Raw genomic sequence first — 13516 nt, forward strand, 5'->3', positions numbered from 1 at the left:
TAATTGATATATTATTTCCAGGTCATGTGGAAAATCTCCAGTAGAGGGCGTCGTCATTCTTGCCTGAGACTCCAGCACATCCCTGAGCACTTTTTAAGAATTGAGACCCATGATGATCAACAGGCCTTAAACCCATTCACTCTGTCTCAGCTTAAGTTGCTTGTTTAAAAATCACTCTTTACATCAGAATCATCAAGTCTAATATGAACAACATTATATATTTAAGATTCATTTCCTCATGACTTTGCCAACAGAAAATAACTAACATTCTTTTGGAAGCCTATGAGGTATGTTTATTCTGTGGCTTTCTATAACAAGTGGTCACTTTTACCTCATGGTATTTTATTATTGTATTATTATTTACTTTATAAAAGAAGCTCAAAACGTTGATGTCTGCACATGATGTTGAGAATAGATGCAAACAACCTTGGAGCCAGGTCCATCCTTCTTAGGGGCTCAGCAGGAAAAGTAAGTAAAACATATATCGTTCATATGAGAGTTTGACAGTTTAACCACACAAAAGTCAAAAATTACAAAATGACTGCTAATATCCTCATTGGTGTGTGGTGACGCATATGCACTGTAATGTATATATCTGTGTAGCATACACATACAAATCTATGTTTTGATATGTATACACTTTTTTCCAAAATGTGTACTTATGTTACTTAGTTTGGTGTACTTAAATATATATCTATGGATATATATAAAAATATATATATATACATACATGTAGGTAAAACAGGGTCACGGCAACAGCCGCTATCCTCACACAGCTGCTTGACTCTGGGAGGAGTCAGTGAGATAACATACCAGTGTAACAAGTGGCATCTGTCTGCTCCATATATTAAAGGGTTACACCCACCAGCCAATCATAAGCTAGCTGGTTCTTTTTTATTTGATCACTCAGACCAACATTCTCAATGATCTGTTCATACAGTGTTTGTGTTTTCTGGCTGACACTGTCTCCAAGTCAGTTAATTTATGTAGGATGAATGATCAAATACTGTGAATAAGTGTCCAGTGAAGACAGCAGCTTACATTAGCTTATCTATTGCTGCTTGGATCCACCCTCCCTGCTGCAGGGTGCTGGCTCAGATAAGCCCCAGAAACTCACCAAGTTGGCAGAAAACAGAAAATGACATCTATCATCACACTGGAACATTTCCAACTGATAAACAAATCCAATTATTTTATTTGGCTGCAGAGTTTTAAAATCAGTTTGAATTCGACTTGATTGGTCTGTGAATGTTTTATTACTCTTTAACAAAATAAACCTTTTCCATCTGTCACACCTGCCAGAACACTACAGTCAGTGATATACCCCATACAGCCCTAATTGTATTTTTTGCCTTTTATAGTTTATCAAAAAAAGAGTTCTTATCCCAGAGCAACTGGGATGTTTATATTTAAATCTTGTTCAAGCTGCAGCCCATCACTGGGACCACCTCATGCAGCCTATCTTGATGGCGGTCTTGGGTGTGACTTCACTTGGTCATGAGTATAAAACCCCTACGGTTTGCGCTGATAATGCAAACAGTCTAACTACAGACAAGATGACCAGTCTCACTGCTAAGGACAAGGAAACGGTCAAGGCCTTCTGGGCCAAAATGGCTTCAAAGGCACAGGACATCGGTGCTGATGCTCTGAACAGGTAAATATCAGCCAAACACTGACGGATGTAACCTACCTGAGCTTTGACTGATTCATTTACACTCACTTTCTTCTCTTTTCTTTCTGTCTTTCTTTTAAACCCAGGATGCTGATCGTGTACCCGCAGACAAAGACCTACTTCTCCCACTGGAAGGACCTGAGCCCCGGCTCTGCCCAGGTGTTGAAGCACGGAAAGACTGTCATGGGTGGAGTTGAGTATGCTGTGAGCCAACTGGACGACCTGAAAGCAGGTCTTCTGAGCCTCAGTGAGCTGCACGCCTTCACCCTGAGAGTGGACCCTGCCAACTTCAAGGTACACAACTTAAGTCTGTAATTCATATGAAGCACCTGTGACTGAGAGTCTGTTTGTTGTTGTACAATGATTGGATGAACACTGTTTCCTTAAAATAACCTGATCTCAGTGTAGGTCCTACATGAAGTGTAGTAGAGCCTGACCTGACAACACAAAGAAGTGGGTTAGGAGTTAAAATCCCAATTCATGTAACATGTGTGTGATATTTATATTCACAGATCCTCTCCCACAACATCCTTGTGGTCATGGCCATCATGTTCCCAGAGGACTTCACCCCTGAGGTCCATGTGTGTATGGACAAGTTCCTGGCTGCTCTGGCTCTGGCCCTGGCTGAGAAATACAGATAAACAGCAGGAGAAGATGACGGAGTCTGCAGCATCAGTTCTCTCTGCATGATGAACAATAAATGAATGATGAAATGAAAAAACACAATGTTTTCTGCTTCTTTTGCGATCATTTGTGTCAGTGTTGTTTATTTGTGAAGTCTTCAAATAAAATGTCCTAATAGCACAAAGAGAAAAAAAGTCAACAAAAATAAACAAATAATAGACAACACATCTAGGTCTGAAATCCAGCTACCCTGAAGTTAAGAAGTTAGGTGATGGGCTGAAATTTTGATTCTCAATCCTAACTTGGACATTCTTTTTTATATAATTTTTCTTTTTTTTGTGCAAATACTTCCAACACTCTTTGGTTCAAGTTTCTCAAATTTGAACAAAACATCAGCAGTTAAATTGAAACACGGAACATAACAAGTGAACATGGAATAGCTGAAATAGTTTTTACAGCGACTATAGAGACATTTTTTAACTGTTGCTGCCTTTTGGGTACATACATCTTTAAAAACACAGTTTTGGTGAATTTTGATGTATATTAAGATTAAGATTAAGATGCGTTTATTAGTGCCAAACACATGCACAGACATGCAAAGACACACTCATGCGGGTAGGAAATTTAATCTCTGCTTTTGACCCATCTGGTGCAGGACACACAGAGCAGTGAGCGACCATGTACGGCGCTCAGGGAGCAGATGTTGGGGGAGTAAGGTGCCTTGCTCAGGGGCAATAGACAGGGTAGGGAGAATCCTCTTGGATTTTTGCAAAGATCAATCCAGGTTCGTCTTTTTGTTGTCTCTCCGTGGAGACGAACCAGAGACGAACCAGAGACCTTCTCTGACCATAGTCCAAGTTTCTGCCACTAGACCACCGTCTCTCCCATATATACATATCTATGTCAGAATGTATTATTGTCTGTGGGTGTGCAAAATGTGTTTATGTTTAAATGTTGGTGTTATTATTCTTATATGTCATTGTGTTGTTTTTGTTCTGGATAAGACAACTTATAAATGGCAAGTAGAAGGTACTTGCTTTTATCATTGTCTGACTTGAGTTTGAATATGAGTTTCCTGTGGCAACAGATTATGTACCAGTATAAGTATATTTGTAAAGTCAGATAAACACATTTAGCTCAGAGCTGCAGCTACTCTGTTTAATTGATTAGGTGATGGGCAGAATTTTTTTACTGGCAACTATTTTGATTGTAAATCCTAGCTTGGACCTTCTATTTTTTGTTTTGTTTTTACTTTGCTTAAACTTTCAACACTCTGTGGTTAAATTTCCTCTAAAGTGAAAAGTATCTGCTTTCCTCAGTTTTAAATTATTGTGAACTGAATATTGTTGATTGGTCTGACATATTTGGCTTGAGTTTGTATATTAATCTCCTCATGCAACAGGTTATGTATAAGTGTAAACTATATTAGTAAACTAATTTGATCATTTTGGTCAGTAGTTCTGTGTGAGTATTCATCTATACACAGACTGTAGCAGCAGAAATGCTACAAACATCTTTCACCACTTTTTATCAGCCCTGTTGTTACTGTAAAAAAATGATTTATCTCAAATACTTTACACTTCATGCTCACACTTATCCTGGATATAATCACAGGTAGACAACATGTTTAATTTGTCATTTATTTTATTTGCTTTTGAGACCAAAACCAAGAGGCTCTGAATGAATGTGATGTTCTCCTCTTGTGCTGCAGCTCTCTAGTGGTACTGTCTTCCCAGGGAGGACACCACCACGGACATGAACTTCTGGAAAGCTGCCTGCACTTCTCCACTGAAGTCTGAACCCATCCCAGCAGCGAGCACGATGGTCAGGCAGTCGGCCAGCAGCTGCAACACAACACAACATGAAGGGTGAGGAGGCTTCTCTGTCAAACACACTCATCACATGAAGACAACAACAGCTCCACAGTCTTCTACCTTGAAGTTGTCAGGATCCACGTGCAGTTTCTCAGAGTGCAGCACACTCAGCTCAGCGTAGGTTTCCTTGATGTTGTCCATGTTCTTCATAGCCCGGTCCAGACCGTGCAGGATAGTTGTCCCATGTTTTGCAACCAATGGGTTTGCCATGATGGCTGCGGCGTTGTAGAGGTTACCAAAGTTGCCGAAATACCTCTGAGTCCAGGGGTATACCACCAGACACCTGAGGAAACATGCCAGCGAAACATATTTTTGCAGGTTCAGATTAACACAGGAAACACTTTCCAAGAAAATTAAAATGTACGCACACAATACCATTTCAAACAATTCCCCTTATATCAAATATATGTGTCACCTGGAAAGAGCAGCAGGGCCCACTTCTTCATAGTTAATCTTGGAGAAGATGTCCTTGATAGTGGCGCGCTCGAAGTCTGTCCATTCAACCATTGTGTCGGCTTTAGGTTTTCAGTAAATCCTGTTCTCACCAGCACCACATGCAGCTTATAAAGCAACGCTGCTCCAGGCCCAAAGCCAGTGATTGGATGAGGCTGCTGGGCGGGACAAAGTGTTGTGGGTTTGAAAAAGTGAAAAGATAAGAGTCTATCTGCACCACCTTGTCTCCTAGGAAATAGTTAAAGTTCTGTGCAACACCCCACGGGCCCAAAGAGACACTTATCAATTCAAAGTAACACAAAAGAGCCACAATGATTAATATACAGATGGTCACTGATCCCAAATGGGTCTTAAAGGGATTTATGGAGTAAAAACTAATCCAGTCTCTTCTGAGGCTTATTTTCTCTTTCTGTCTGTATCAAATCTCAAATGATGACATAGTGACATACTCACAGTTTGATTTTTGCACAGTTATAGATAAATTATCATCAGTGAGCCTGAATCCAGATCATCAGCGTGAGAGACTGCGAGCACCATGGACAGCTCTCACATCTCAGGTCATCTGAGGATCAGCACCTTGGACAGTGGTTTATATTTTTATTTGATTATTGATCCCTTAAGATAAGTCATTGATGTTTAATGATCAGCTCGAGTGAACAGAGAAAAATATCAGGAATATGTTAAACCATTCATTACATTTTTTTCGGTTTAATTGTGGCCTAAAACTTGTTCATTGTGATATATAAACCATAATTTAACATCAACTTGAGTGAATATTTAACAACATAAGAAATTGTAGATTTATCAGAGGTAAAAGGTTGACCATAGACATCTCATAAACTAAACTAATTTCATTAGAAATAGTATGAGAAAAAATGTATTTGTTCTCATACTTTTATTGGTGAAATATGTTTTAATATAGTTCACTTTCATAAAGTTACGGTAGGCAACATACGATTCATTGAGCTGTGCTAGAGATAAAATCTAAAGAGGTTCGCCCTGTGCTCCATATCTTGGAGGTGGACCCGGGTGTGGCCAGGCTCTGTTTCAGGCTTAAAACCCCCACAGTCTCAGCTGATCAGAGCATTCAGCGACTCTCAAGCTCCAGACAAGATGACTACTCTCACTGCTAAGGACAAGGAAACAGTCAAGGCCTTCTGGGCCAAAATGGCTTCAAAGGCACAGGACATCGGTGCTGATGCTCTGAACAGGTAAATATCAGCCAAACACTGATGGATGTAACCTACCTGAGCTTTGACTGATTCATTTACACTCACTTTCTTCTCTTTTCTTTCTGTCTTTCTTTTAAACCCAGGATGCTGATCGTGTACCCGCAGACCAAGACTTACTTCTCCCACTGGAAGGACCTGAGCCCCGGCTCTGCCCAGGTGTTGAAGCACGGAAAGACCGTCATGGGTGGAGTTGAGTATGCTGTGAGCCAACTGGACGACCTGAAAGCAGGTCTTCTGAGCCTCAGTGAGCTGCACGCCTTCACCCTGAGAGTGGACCCTGCCAACTTCAAGGTACACAACTTATGTCTGTAATTCATATGAAGCACCTGTTACTGTGGAGTCTGTTTATTGTTGTACGATGATTGGATGAACACTGTTTCCTTCAAATAACCTGATCTCAGTGTAGGTCCTACATGAAGTGTAGTAGAGCCTGACCTGACAACACAAAGAAGTGGGTTAGGAGTTAAAATCCCAATTCATGTAACATGTGTGTGATATTTATATTCACAGATCCTCTCCCACAACATCCTTGTGGTCATGGCCATCATGTTCCCAGAGGACTTCACCCCTGAGGTCCATGTGTGTATGGACAAGTTCCTGGCTGCTCTGGCTCTGGCCCTGGCTGAGAAATACAGATAAACAGCAGGAGAAGATGACGGAGTCTGCAGCATCAGTTCTCTCTGCATGATGAACAATAAATGAATGATGAAATGAAAAAACACAATGTTTTCTGCTTCTTTTACGATCATTTGTGTCAGTGTTGTTTATTTGTGAAGTCTTCAAATCAAATGTCCTAATAGCACAAAGACAAAAAAAGTCAACAAAAATAAACAAATAATAGACAACACATCTACGTCTGAAATCCAGCTACTCTGAAGTTAAGAAGTTAGGTGATGGGCTGAAATTTTGATTCTCAATCCTAACTTGGACATTCTTTTTTATGTAATTTTTCTTTTTTTTGTGCAAATACTTCCAACACTCTTTGGTTCAAGTTTCTCAAATTTGAACAAAACATCAGCAGTTAAATTGAAACACGGAACATAACAAGTGAACATGGAATAGCTGAAATAGTTTTTACAGCGACGATAGAGACATTTTTTAACTGTTGCTGCCTTTTGGGTACATACATCTTTAAAAACACAGTTTTGGTGAATTTTGATGTATATTAAGATTAAGATTAAGATGCATTTATTAGTGCCAAACACATGCACAGACATGCAAAGACACACTCATGCGGGTAGGAAATTTAATCTCTGCTTTTGACCCATCTGGTGCAGGACACACAGAGCAGTGAGCGACCATGTACGGCGCTCGGGGAGCAGATGTTGGGGGAGTAAGGTGCCTTGCTCAGGGGCACTAGACAGGGTAGGGAGAATCCTCTTGGATTTTTGCAAAGATCAATCCAGGTTCGTCTTTTTGTTGTCTCTCCGTGGAGACGAACCAGAGACGAACCAGAGACCTTCTCTGACCATAGTCCAAGTTTCTGCCACTAGACCACCGTCTCTCCCATATATACATATCTATGTCAGAATGTATTATTGTCTGTGGGTGTGCAAAATGTGTTTATGTTTAAATGTTGGTGTTATTATTCTTAAATGTCATTATGTTGTTTTTGTTCTGGATAAGACAACTTATAAATTGTAAGTAGAAGGTACTTGCTTTTATCATTGTCTGACTTGAGTTTGAATATGAGTTTCCTGCGGCAACAGATTATGTACCAGTATAAGTATATTTGTAAAGTCAGATAAACACATTTAGCTCAGAGCTGCAGATACTCTGTGTTTAATTGATTAGGTGATGGGCAGAATTTTTTTACTGGCAACTATTTTGATTGTAAATCCTAGCTTGGACCTTCTATTTTTTGTTTTGTTTTTATTTTGCTTAAACTTTCAACACTCTGTGGTTAAATTTCCTCTAAAGTGAAAAGTATCTGCTTTCCTCAGTTTTAAATTATTGTGAACTGAATATTGTTGATTGGTCTGACATATTTGGCTTGAGTTTGTATATTAATCTCCTCATGCAACAGGTTATGTATAAGTGTAAACTATATTAGTAAACTAATTTGATAATTTTGGTCAGTTGTTCTGTGTGAGTATTCATCTATACACAGACTGTAGCAGCAGAAATGCTACAACCATCTTTCACCACTTTTTATCAGCCCTGTTGTTACTGTAAAAAAATGATTTATCTCAAATACTTTACACTTCATGCTCACACTTATCCTGAATATAATCACACGTAGACAACATGTTTAATTTGTCATTTATTTTATTGGCTTTTGAGACCAAACCAAGAGGCTCTGAATGAATTTGATGTTCTCCTCATGTGCTGCAGCTCTCTAGTGGTACTGTCTTCCCAGGGAGGACACCACCACGGACATGAACTTCTGGAAAGCTGCCTGCACTTCACCACTGAAGTCTGAACCCATCCCAGCAGCGAGCACGATGGTCAGGCAGTCGGCCAGCAGCTGCAACACAACAAAACATGAAGGGTGAGGAGGCTTCTCTGTCAAACACACTCATCACATGAAGACAACAACAGCTCCACAGTCTTCTACCTTGAAGTTGTCAGGATCCACGTGCAGTTTCTCAGAGTGCAGCACACTCAGCTCAGCGTAGGTTTCCTTGATGTTGTCCATGTTCTTCATAGCCCGGTCCAGACCGTGCAGGATAGTTGTCCCATGTTTTGCAACCAATGGGTTTGCCATGATGGCTGCGGCGTTGTAGAGGTTACCAAAGTTGCCGAAATACCTCTGAGTCCAGGGGTATACAACCAGACACCTGAGGAAACATGCCAGCGAAACATATTGTTACAGGTTCAGATTAACACAGGAAACACTTTCCAAGAAAATTAAAATGTACGCACACAATACCATTTCAAACAATTCCCCTTATATCAAATATATGTGTCACCTGGAAAGAGCAGCAGGGCCCACTTCTTCATAGTTAATCTTGGAGAAGATGTCCTTGATGGTGGCGCGCTCGAAGTCTGTCCATTCAACCATTGTGTCGGCTTTAGGTTTTCAGTAAATCCTGTTCTCACCAGCACCACATGCAGCTTATAAAGCAACGCTGCTCCAGGCCCAAAGCCAGTGATTGGATGAGGCTGCTGGGTGGGACAAAGTGTTGTGGGTTTGAAAAGTGAAAAGATAAGAGTCTATCTGCACCACTTAGATTGTCTCCAAGGAAATAGTTCAAGTTCTGTGTAACACCCCAGAGAGCCACTCAACATTTCAAAGTAACACAAAATAGCTGCAATTATTAATATACAGTACTAATCACTGTTCCCAAATGGGTCTTAAAGGGATTCATGGAGTAAAAATGAATCCAGTCTTAGCTGAGGCTTATTTTCTTTTCTTGTCTGTCAGAGACTGAGAGCACCATGGACAGCTCCCACATCTCAGGTCATCTGAGGATAAGCCCTTCGAACAGTGGTTTGAACACATATTTGATTATTGAACACATAAGATCAGTAAATGATGTTGAATGATCAGCTGAAGTGAACAGAGAGAAATATGAGGAATATGTACACAACACTTTTTAATATTGTAAAACCATTCTTTAAAATGTTTTTATTTTTAATTGTGGCTTTAAACTTGTTCATTGTGATATAGAAACAATAATTTAACTTCAACTTAAGTGCCTATTGAACAACTTTCAAAGTATTTTAGAGGTTATTTCATAATCTGAAATCAAAGGTTGACCATTGACTCATATAGTAAATTACATAACTAATTTCATTAGAGATGTGTTTTCATCATTTTTAGAGAGTTGAGCAAACTGCTGTACGATAAAAACACGGAGGGAATATAAAGTATAATAGGTTCAAATATAACAAACTAAAATAGACTAAAATAAAAGGCTAAAGAGAGACTAAAATAAAGCAAGATTAAAACATGTTCAATTAAAACCTTTTTCATACTGGCTATAATCCTATTTACTAATTTAATACTTTTTTCACAGGCTAGTAATGCCCCCTGTTACTATGTTTTCAAAAAGTAACTTGTGAAAAAATAAGAAAAAATATTTTTTTCTGATACTATAATTAATGAAATTTGTTTTAATATATTTTACTTTAAAAAATAGGGTAGGTAAATATGTTAATCAATGAGATGTGCCAGGGATAAAATCTGAAGAGAATCGCCCATGTGCTCCATATCTTGGAGGTGGACCCGGGTGTGGCCAGGCTCTGTTTCAGGCTTAAAACCCCCACAGTCTCAGCTGATCGGAGCATTCAGCGACTCTCAAGCTCCAGACAAGATGACCAGTCTCACTGCTAAGGACAAGGAAACAGTCAAGGCCTTCTGGGCCAAAATGGCTTCAAAGGCACAGGACATCGGTGCTGATGCTCTGAACAGGTAAATATCAGCCAAACACTGACAGATGTAACCTACCTGAGCTTTGACTGATTCATTTACACTGACTTTCTTCTCTTTTCTTTCTGTCTTTCTTTTAAACCCAGGATGCTGATCGTGTACCCGCAGACCAAGACTTACTTCTCCCACTGGAAGGACCTGAGCCCCGGCTCTGCCCAGGTGTTGAAGCACGGAAAGACTGTCATGGGTGGAGTTGAGTATGCTGTGAGCCAACTGGACGACCTGAAAGCAGGTCTTCTGAGCCTCAGTGAGCTGCACGCCTTCACCCTGAGAGTGGACCCTGCCAACTTCAAGGTACACAACTTAAGTCTGTAATTCATATGAAGCACCTGTGACTGAGAGTCTGTTTATTGTTGTACGATGATTGTATGAACACTGTTTCCTTCAAATAACCTGATCTCAGTGTAGGTCCTACATGAAGTGTAGTAGAGCCTGACCTGACAACACAAAGAAATGGGTTAGGAGTTAAAATCCCAATTCATGTAACATGTGTGTGATTTTTATTTTCACAGATCCTCTCCCACAACATCCTTGTGGTCATGGCCATCACGTTCCCAGAGGACTTCACCCCTGAGGTCCATGTGTGTATGGACAAGTTCCTGGCTGCTCTGGCTCTGGCCCTGGCTGAGAAATACAGATAAACAGCAGGAGAAGATGACAGAGTCTGCAGCATCAGCTCTCTCTGCATAATGAACAATAAATGAATGATGAAAAAAATAACACTGTTTTCTGCTTCTTTTGTGATCATTTGTGTCAGTGTTGTTTATTTGTGAAGTCTTCAGTTCTAATGTCAGAACCGTCCTAATACTGCAAAGACAAAATAAGTCAACAAGAATAAACAAAGGATAGACAACACATTAAGTTCTGAACTCTAGCTGCTCTGTGGTTAATTGTTTGGTTGATTGGCCGAAATTTTACTGGCAACTATCTTGATTGTCAATCCTAACTTGCTTAAATGTTTTTTTTTTTTCTTTTGCAAAAACGTGCAACTCTTTGGTTCAAATTTTCTCTAATGTAGAGTATCCACTTTTCCCAGTTTGACATTATTGTCAACTGAATGTTGTTGATCAGTCTGAAAAAACATTTGAAGACGTCTCTTGAACACTTAATAACATTTTTTTTATAAACAACATCTTCAGCAGATAACTTGAAACAAACGGTGTAACAAAAGGACATGGAATGGTGGGAATAATTTTTATAAAGAAGTGAAAAGATTGAAAAATTCTAAAACTAATGCTGCCTTTTTATGTGAACACATCTCTAAAATCAAAGTTGTGGTGAATTTTGTATATATACATACAAACATACATACATACATACATACATACATACATACATACATACATACATACGTGCATAGGTATGTATTTATGTATGTGTGCATAATGTATATATGATTACATTTGTGTTTTATTATCATTATTGATTTATTCTTATGTCCTTATGTTGTTATTGTTATATATAAGACAATGTGTAAATGGCAGGTTATGTAAACAAAAAGTATATATAAGTTTGTGAATTTTTGCAGCACACTCAGCTCAGCGTAGGTTTCCTTGATGTTGTCCATGTTCTTCATTGCCTGGTCCAGACCACGCAGGATAGTTGTCCCATGTTTTGCAACCATTGGGTTTGAGGAGATGGCTGCGGCGTTGTAGAGGTTTCCAAGGTTGCCGAAATACCTCTGAGTCCAGGGGTAGACAACCAGACACCTGGGGAAATATTCCAGTGACACTTCTTTTACAGGCTCAGATTAACACATGAAACATGTTCAGAGAATTGACCATTTAAGCGCATAATCTTATTTCTAATATTTATCCTCAAAATATATGTGTCACCTGGAAAGAGCAGCGGGGCCTACGTCTTCATAGCTAATCTCGGAGAAGATGTTCTTGATGGTGTCGCGCTCAAAGTCTGTCCATTCAACCATTGTGTCGGCTTTAGGTTTTCAGTATATCCTGTTCTCACTGGCACCACATGCAGTTTATGAAGAAACGCTGCCCCTGGCCCAGAGCCAGTGATTGGATGAGGCTGCTGGGCAGGACAAAGTGTTGTTGGTTTGAAACAGTGAAAAGATAAGAGTCTATCTGCATCACTTAGATTGTCCAAAGGAAATAGTTCAAGTTATGTGTAACATCCCGCGGCCCAACAGAGACACTCAACAATTCAAAGTAACACAAAAGAACTACAATGATTAATATGCAGATGGTAACTGATCCAAAATGGGTCTTAAAGGGATTCATGGAGTAAAAACTAATCCACTCTCGTCTGAGGCTTATTTTCTCTTTGTGTCTGTATCAAATCTCAAATGATGACATACTCACAGTTTGATTTAAGCACAATTAAAGATACATTATCAGCAGTGATTCTCTATCCAGCTCATCAGTGTGAGTGACTGCGAGCACCATGGACAGCTCCCACATCTCAGGTCGTCAGAGGATCAGCACCTCGGACAGTGGTTTATACATTTATTTGATTATTGATCACAAGGATCAGTAATGATGTGAATGATCAGCTGGAGTGAACAGAAAGAAAAGACTGTGGAACAAGCAGCAGGTGTTTCCACTGATAGACTTCAGGTGTATCTCTGCTCAGCATGCAGCCTATTTTTAGCTCATCTTCAATATACATGAATTTAAAAGAAAAAAACGGTACTAAACCAAACTCGGAAATAAGATTAGAAAAAAAATCATATCATAAATATTTACACAGCTTTCTATAATATTGTCAAACCCTTCTATCTAAAATGTTTGCTTATAATTGTGGCTTCAAACATTTACATTGTGATATAGAAACAATAATTTAACTTCAAATTAGTTTATATTTAACAACTTTTATGACATTATAGAGGATATTTTTTTGACATCTCATATACAGAATAACACAACAAATAATCTATAGCTTTTTCCTCTTTTTGTCACAGTGACAAAACTGTTGCGCGATAAAAACACAGAGGGAAAATAAAGTAAATTATAGTAAATTAAAGAAATGTAATAAAAGTCAACAAAACAAAACGAGATAAAAACACATTAAATTAAAAAAGTTTTTGATACTGGCTTTAATCATATTGACCTAACTTAATAAGTTACATATAAATGAATTATTCAGCTGAGCCAGGGATACAGTATACAGGTTAACTGCTCACAGCCTGTTTGAAGGTCTAGAGGCCTTACTGATAATGATAAAAACACAGAGGGAAATTAAAGTAATATAGAGTAAAATATAATTAAATTAAAATAAATTAAATTAAATAGAAGGCTAAGAAATGAATAAGACAAAAACAGGATTA

At 38.9% G+C, this 13516-nt stretch overlaps 6 protein-coding genes across 6 annotated transcripts; 3 read left to right on the forward strand and 3 right to left on the reverse strand.

Annotated features, from left to right (window-relative positions):
• Nucleotides 1-1496: 1496 nt before the first annotated feature.
• On the forward strand, nt 1497-2313 carry LOC133970901 (hemoglobin embryonic subunit alpha). Its single transcript, XM_062408042.1, has 3 exons — nt 1497-1654; nt 1759-1966; nt 2185-2313. The coding sequence occupies exons 1-3, from the start codon at nt 1557-1559 to the stop codon at nt 2311-2313; spliced, it is 435 nt and encodes a 144-aa protein (XP_062264026.1). The 5' UTR covers nt 1497-1556.
• Nucleotides 2314-4011: 1698 nt separating this feature from the next.
• On the reverse strand, nt 4012-4677 carry LOC133970905 (hemoglobin subunit beta). The gene is made up of 3 exons (XM_062408047.1): nt 4586-4677; nt 4231-4453; nt 4012-4140 (listed from the first exon to the last, which is right to left on the reverse strand). Exons 1-3 carry the CDS (start codon nt 4675-4677, stop codon nt 4012-4014), a joined length of 444 nt encoding a protein of 147 aa, XP_062264031.1.
• A 1048-nt stretch (nt 4678-5725) lies between these two features.
• LOC133970902 (hemoglobin embryonic subunit alpha-like) lies at nt 5726-6494 on the forward strand. The gene is made up of 3 exons (XM_062408043.1): nt 5726-5834; nt 5939-6146; nt 6366-6494. Exons 1-3 carry the CDS (start codon nt 5737-5739, stop codon nt 6492-6494), a joined length of 435 nt encoding a protein of 144 aa, XP_062264027.1. The 5' UTR covers nt 5726-5736.
• A 1664-nt stretch (nt 6495-8158) lies between these two features.
• On the reverse strand, nt 8159-8868 carry hbbe1.2 (hemoglobin beta embryonic-1.2). The gene is made up of 3 exons (XM_062408040.1): nt 8768-8868; nt 8413-8635; nt 8159-8322 (listed from the first exon to the last, which is right to left on the reverse strand). Exons 1-3 carry the CDS (start codon nt 8857-8859, stop codon nt 8194-8196), a joined length of 444 nt encoding a protein of 147 aa, XP_062264024.1. The 5' UTR covers nt 8860-8868; the 3' UTR covers nt 8159-8193.
• Nucleotides 8869-10114: 1246 nt separating this feature from the next.
• On the forward strand, nt 10115-10871 carry LOC133970903 (hemoglobin embryonic subunit alpha-like). The gene is made up of 3 exons (XM_062408045.1): nt 10115-10212; nt 10317-10524; nt 10743-10871. The coding sequence occupies exons 1-3, from the start codon at nt 10115-10117 to the stop codon at nt 10869-10871; spliced, it is 435 nt and encodes a 144-aa protein (XP_062264029.1).
• A 160-nt stretch (nt 10872-11031) lies between these two features.
• On the reverse strand, nt 11032-12157 carry LOC133970971 (hemoglobin subunit beta-like). The gene is made up of 3 exons (XM_062408136.1): nt 12066-12157; nt 11726-11939; nt 11032-11037 (listed from the first exon to the last, which is right to left on the reverse strand). Exons 1-3 carry the CDS (start codon nt 12155-12157, stop codon nt 11032-11034), a joined length of 312 nt encoding a protein of 103 aa, XP_062264120.1.
• Nucleotides 12158-13516: the final 1359 nt, after the last annotated feature.

Source organism: Platichthys flesus, chromosome 16 (assembly GCF_949316205.1).
Source record: "Platichthys flesus chromosome 16, fPlaFle2.1, whole genome shotgun sequence".
In the NCBI taxonomy this organism is placed as follows: Eukaryota; Metazoa; Chordata; class Actinopteri; order Pleuronectiformes; family Pleuronectidae; genus Platichthys; species Platichthys flesus.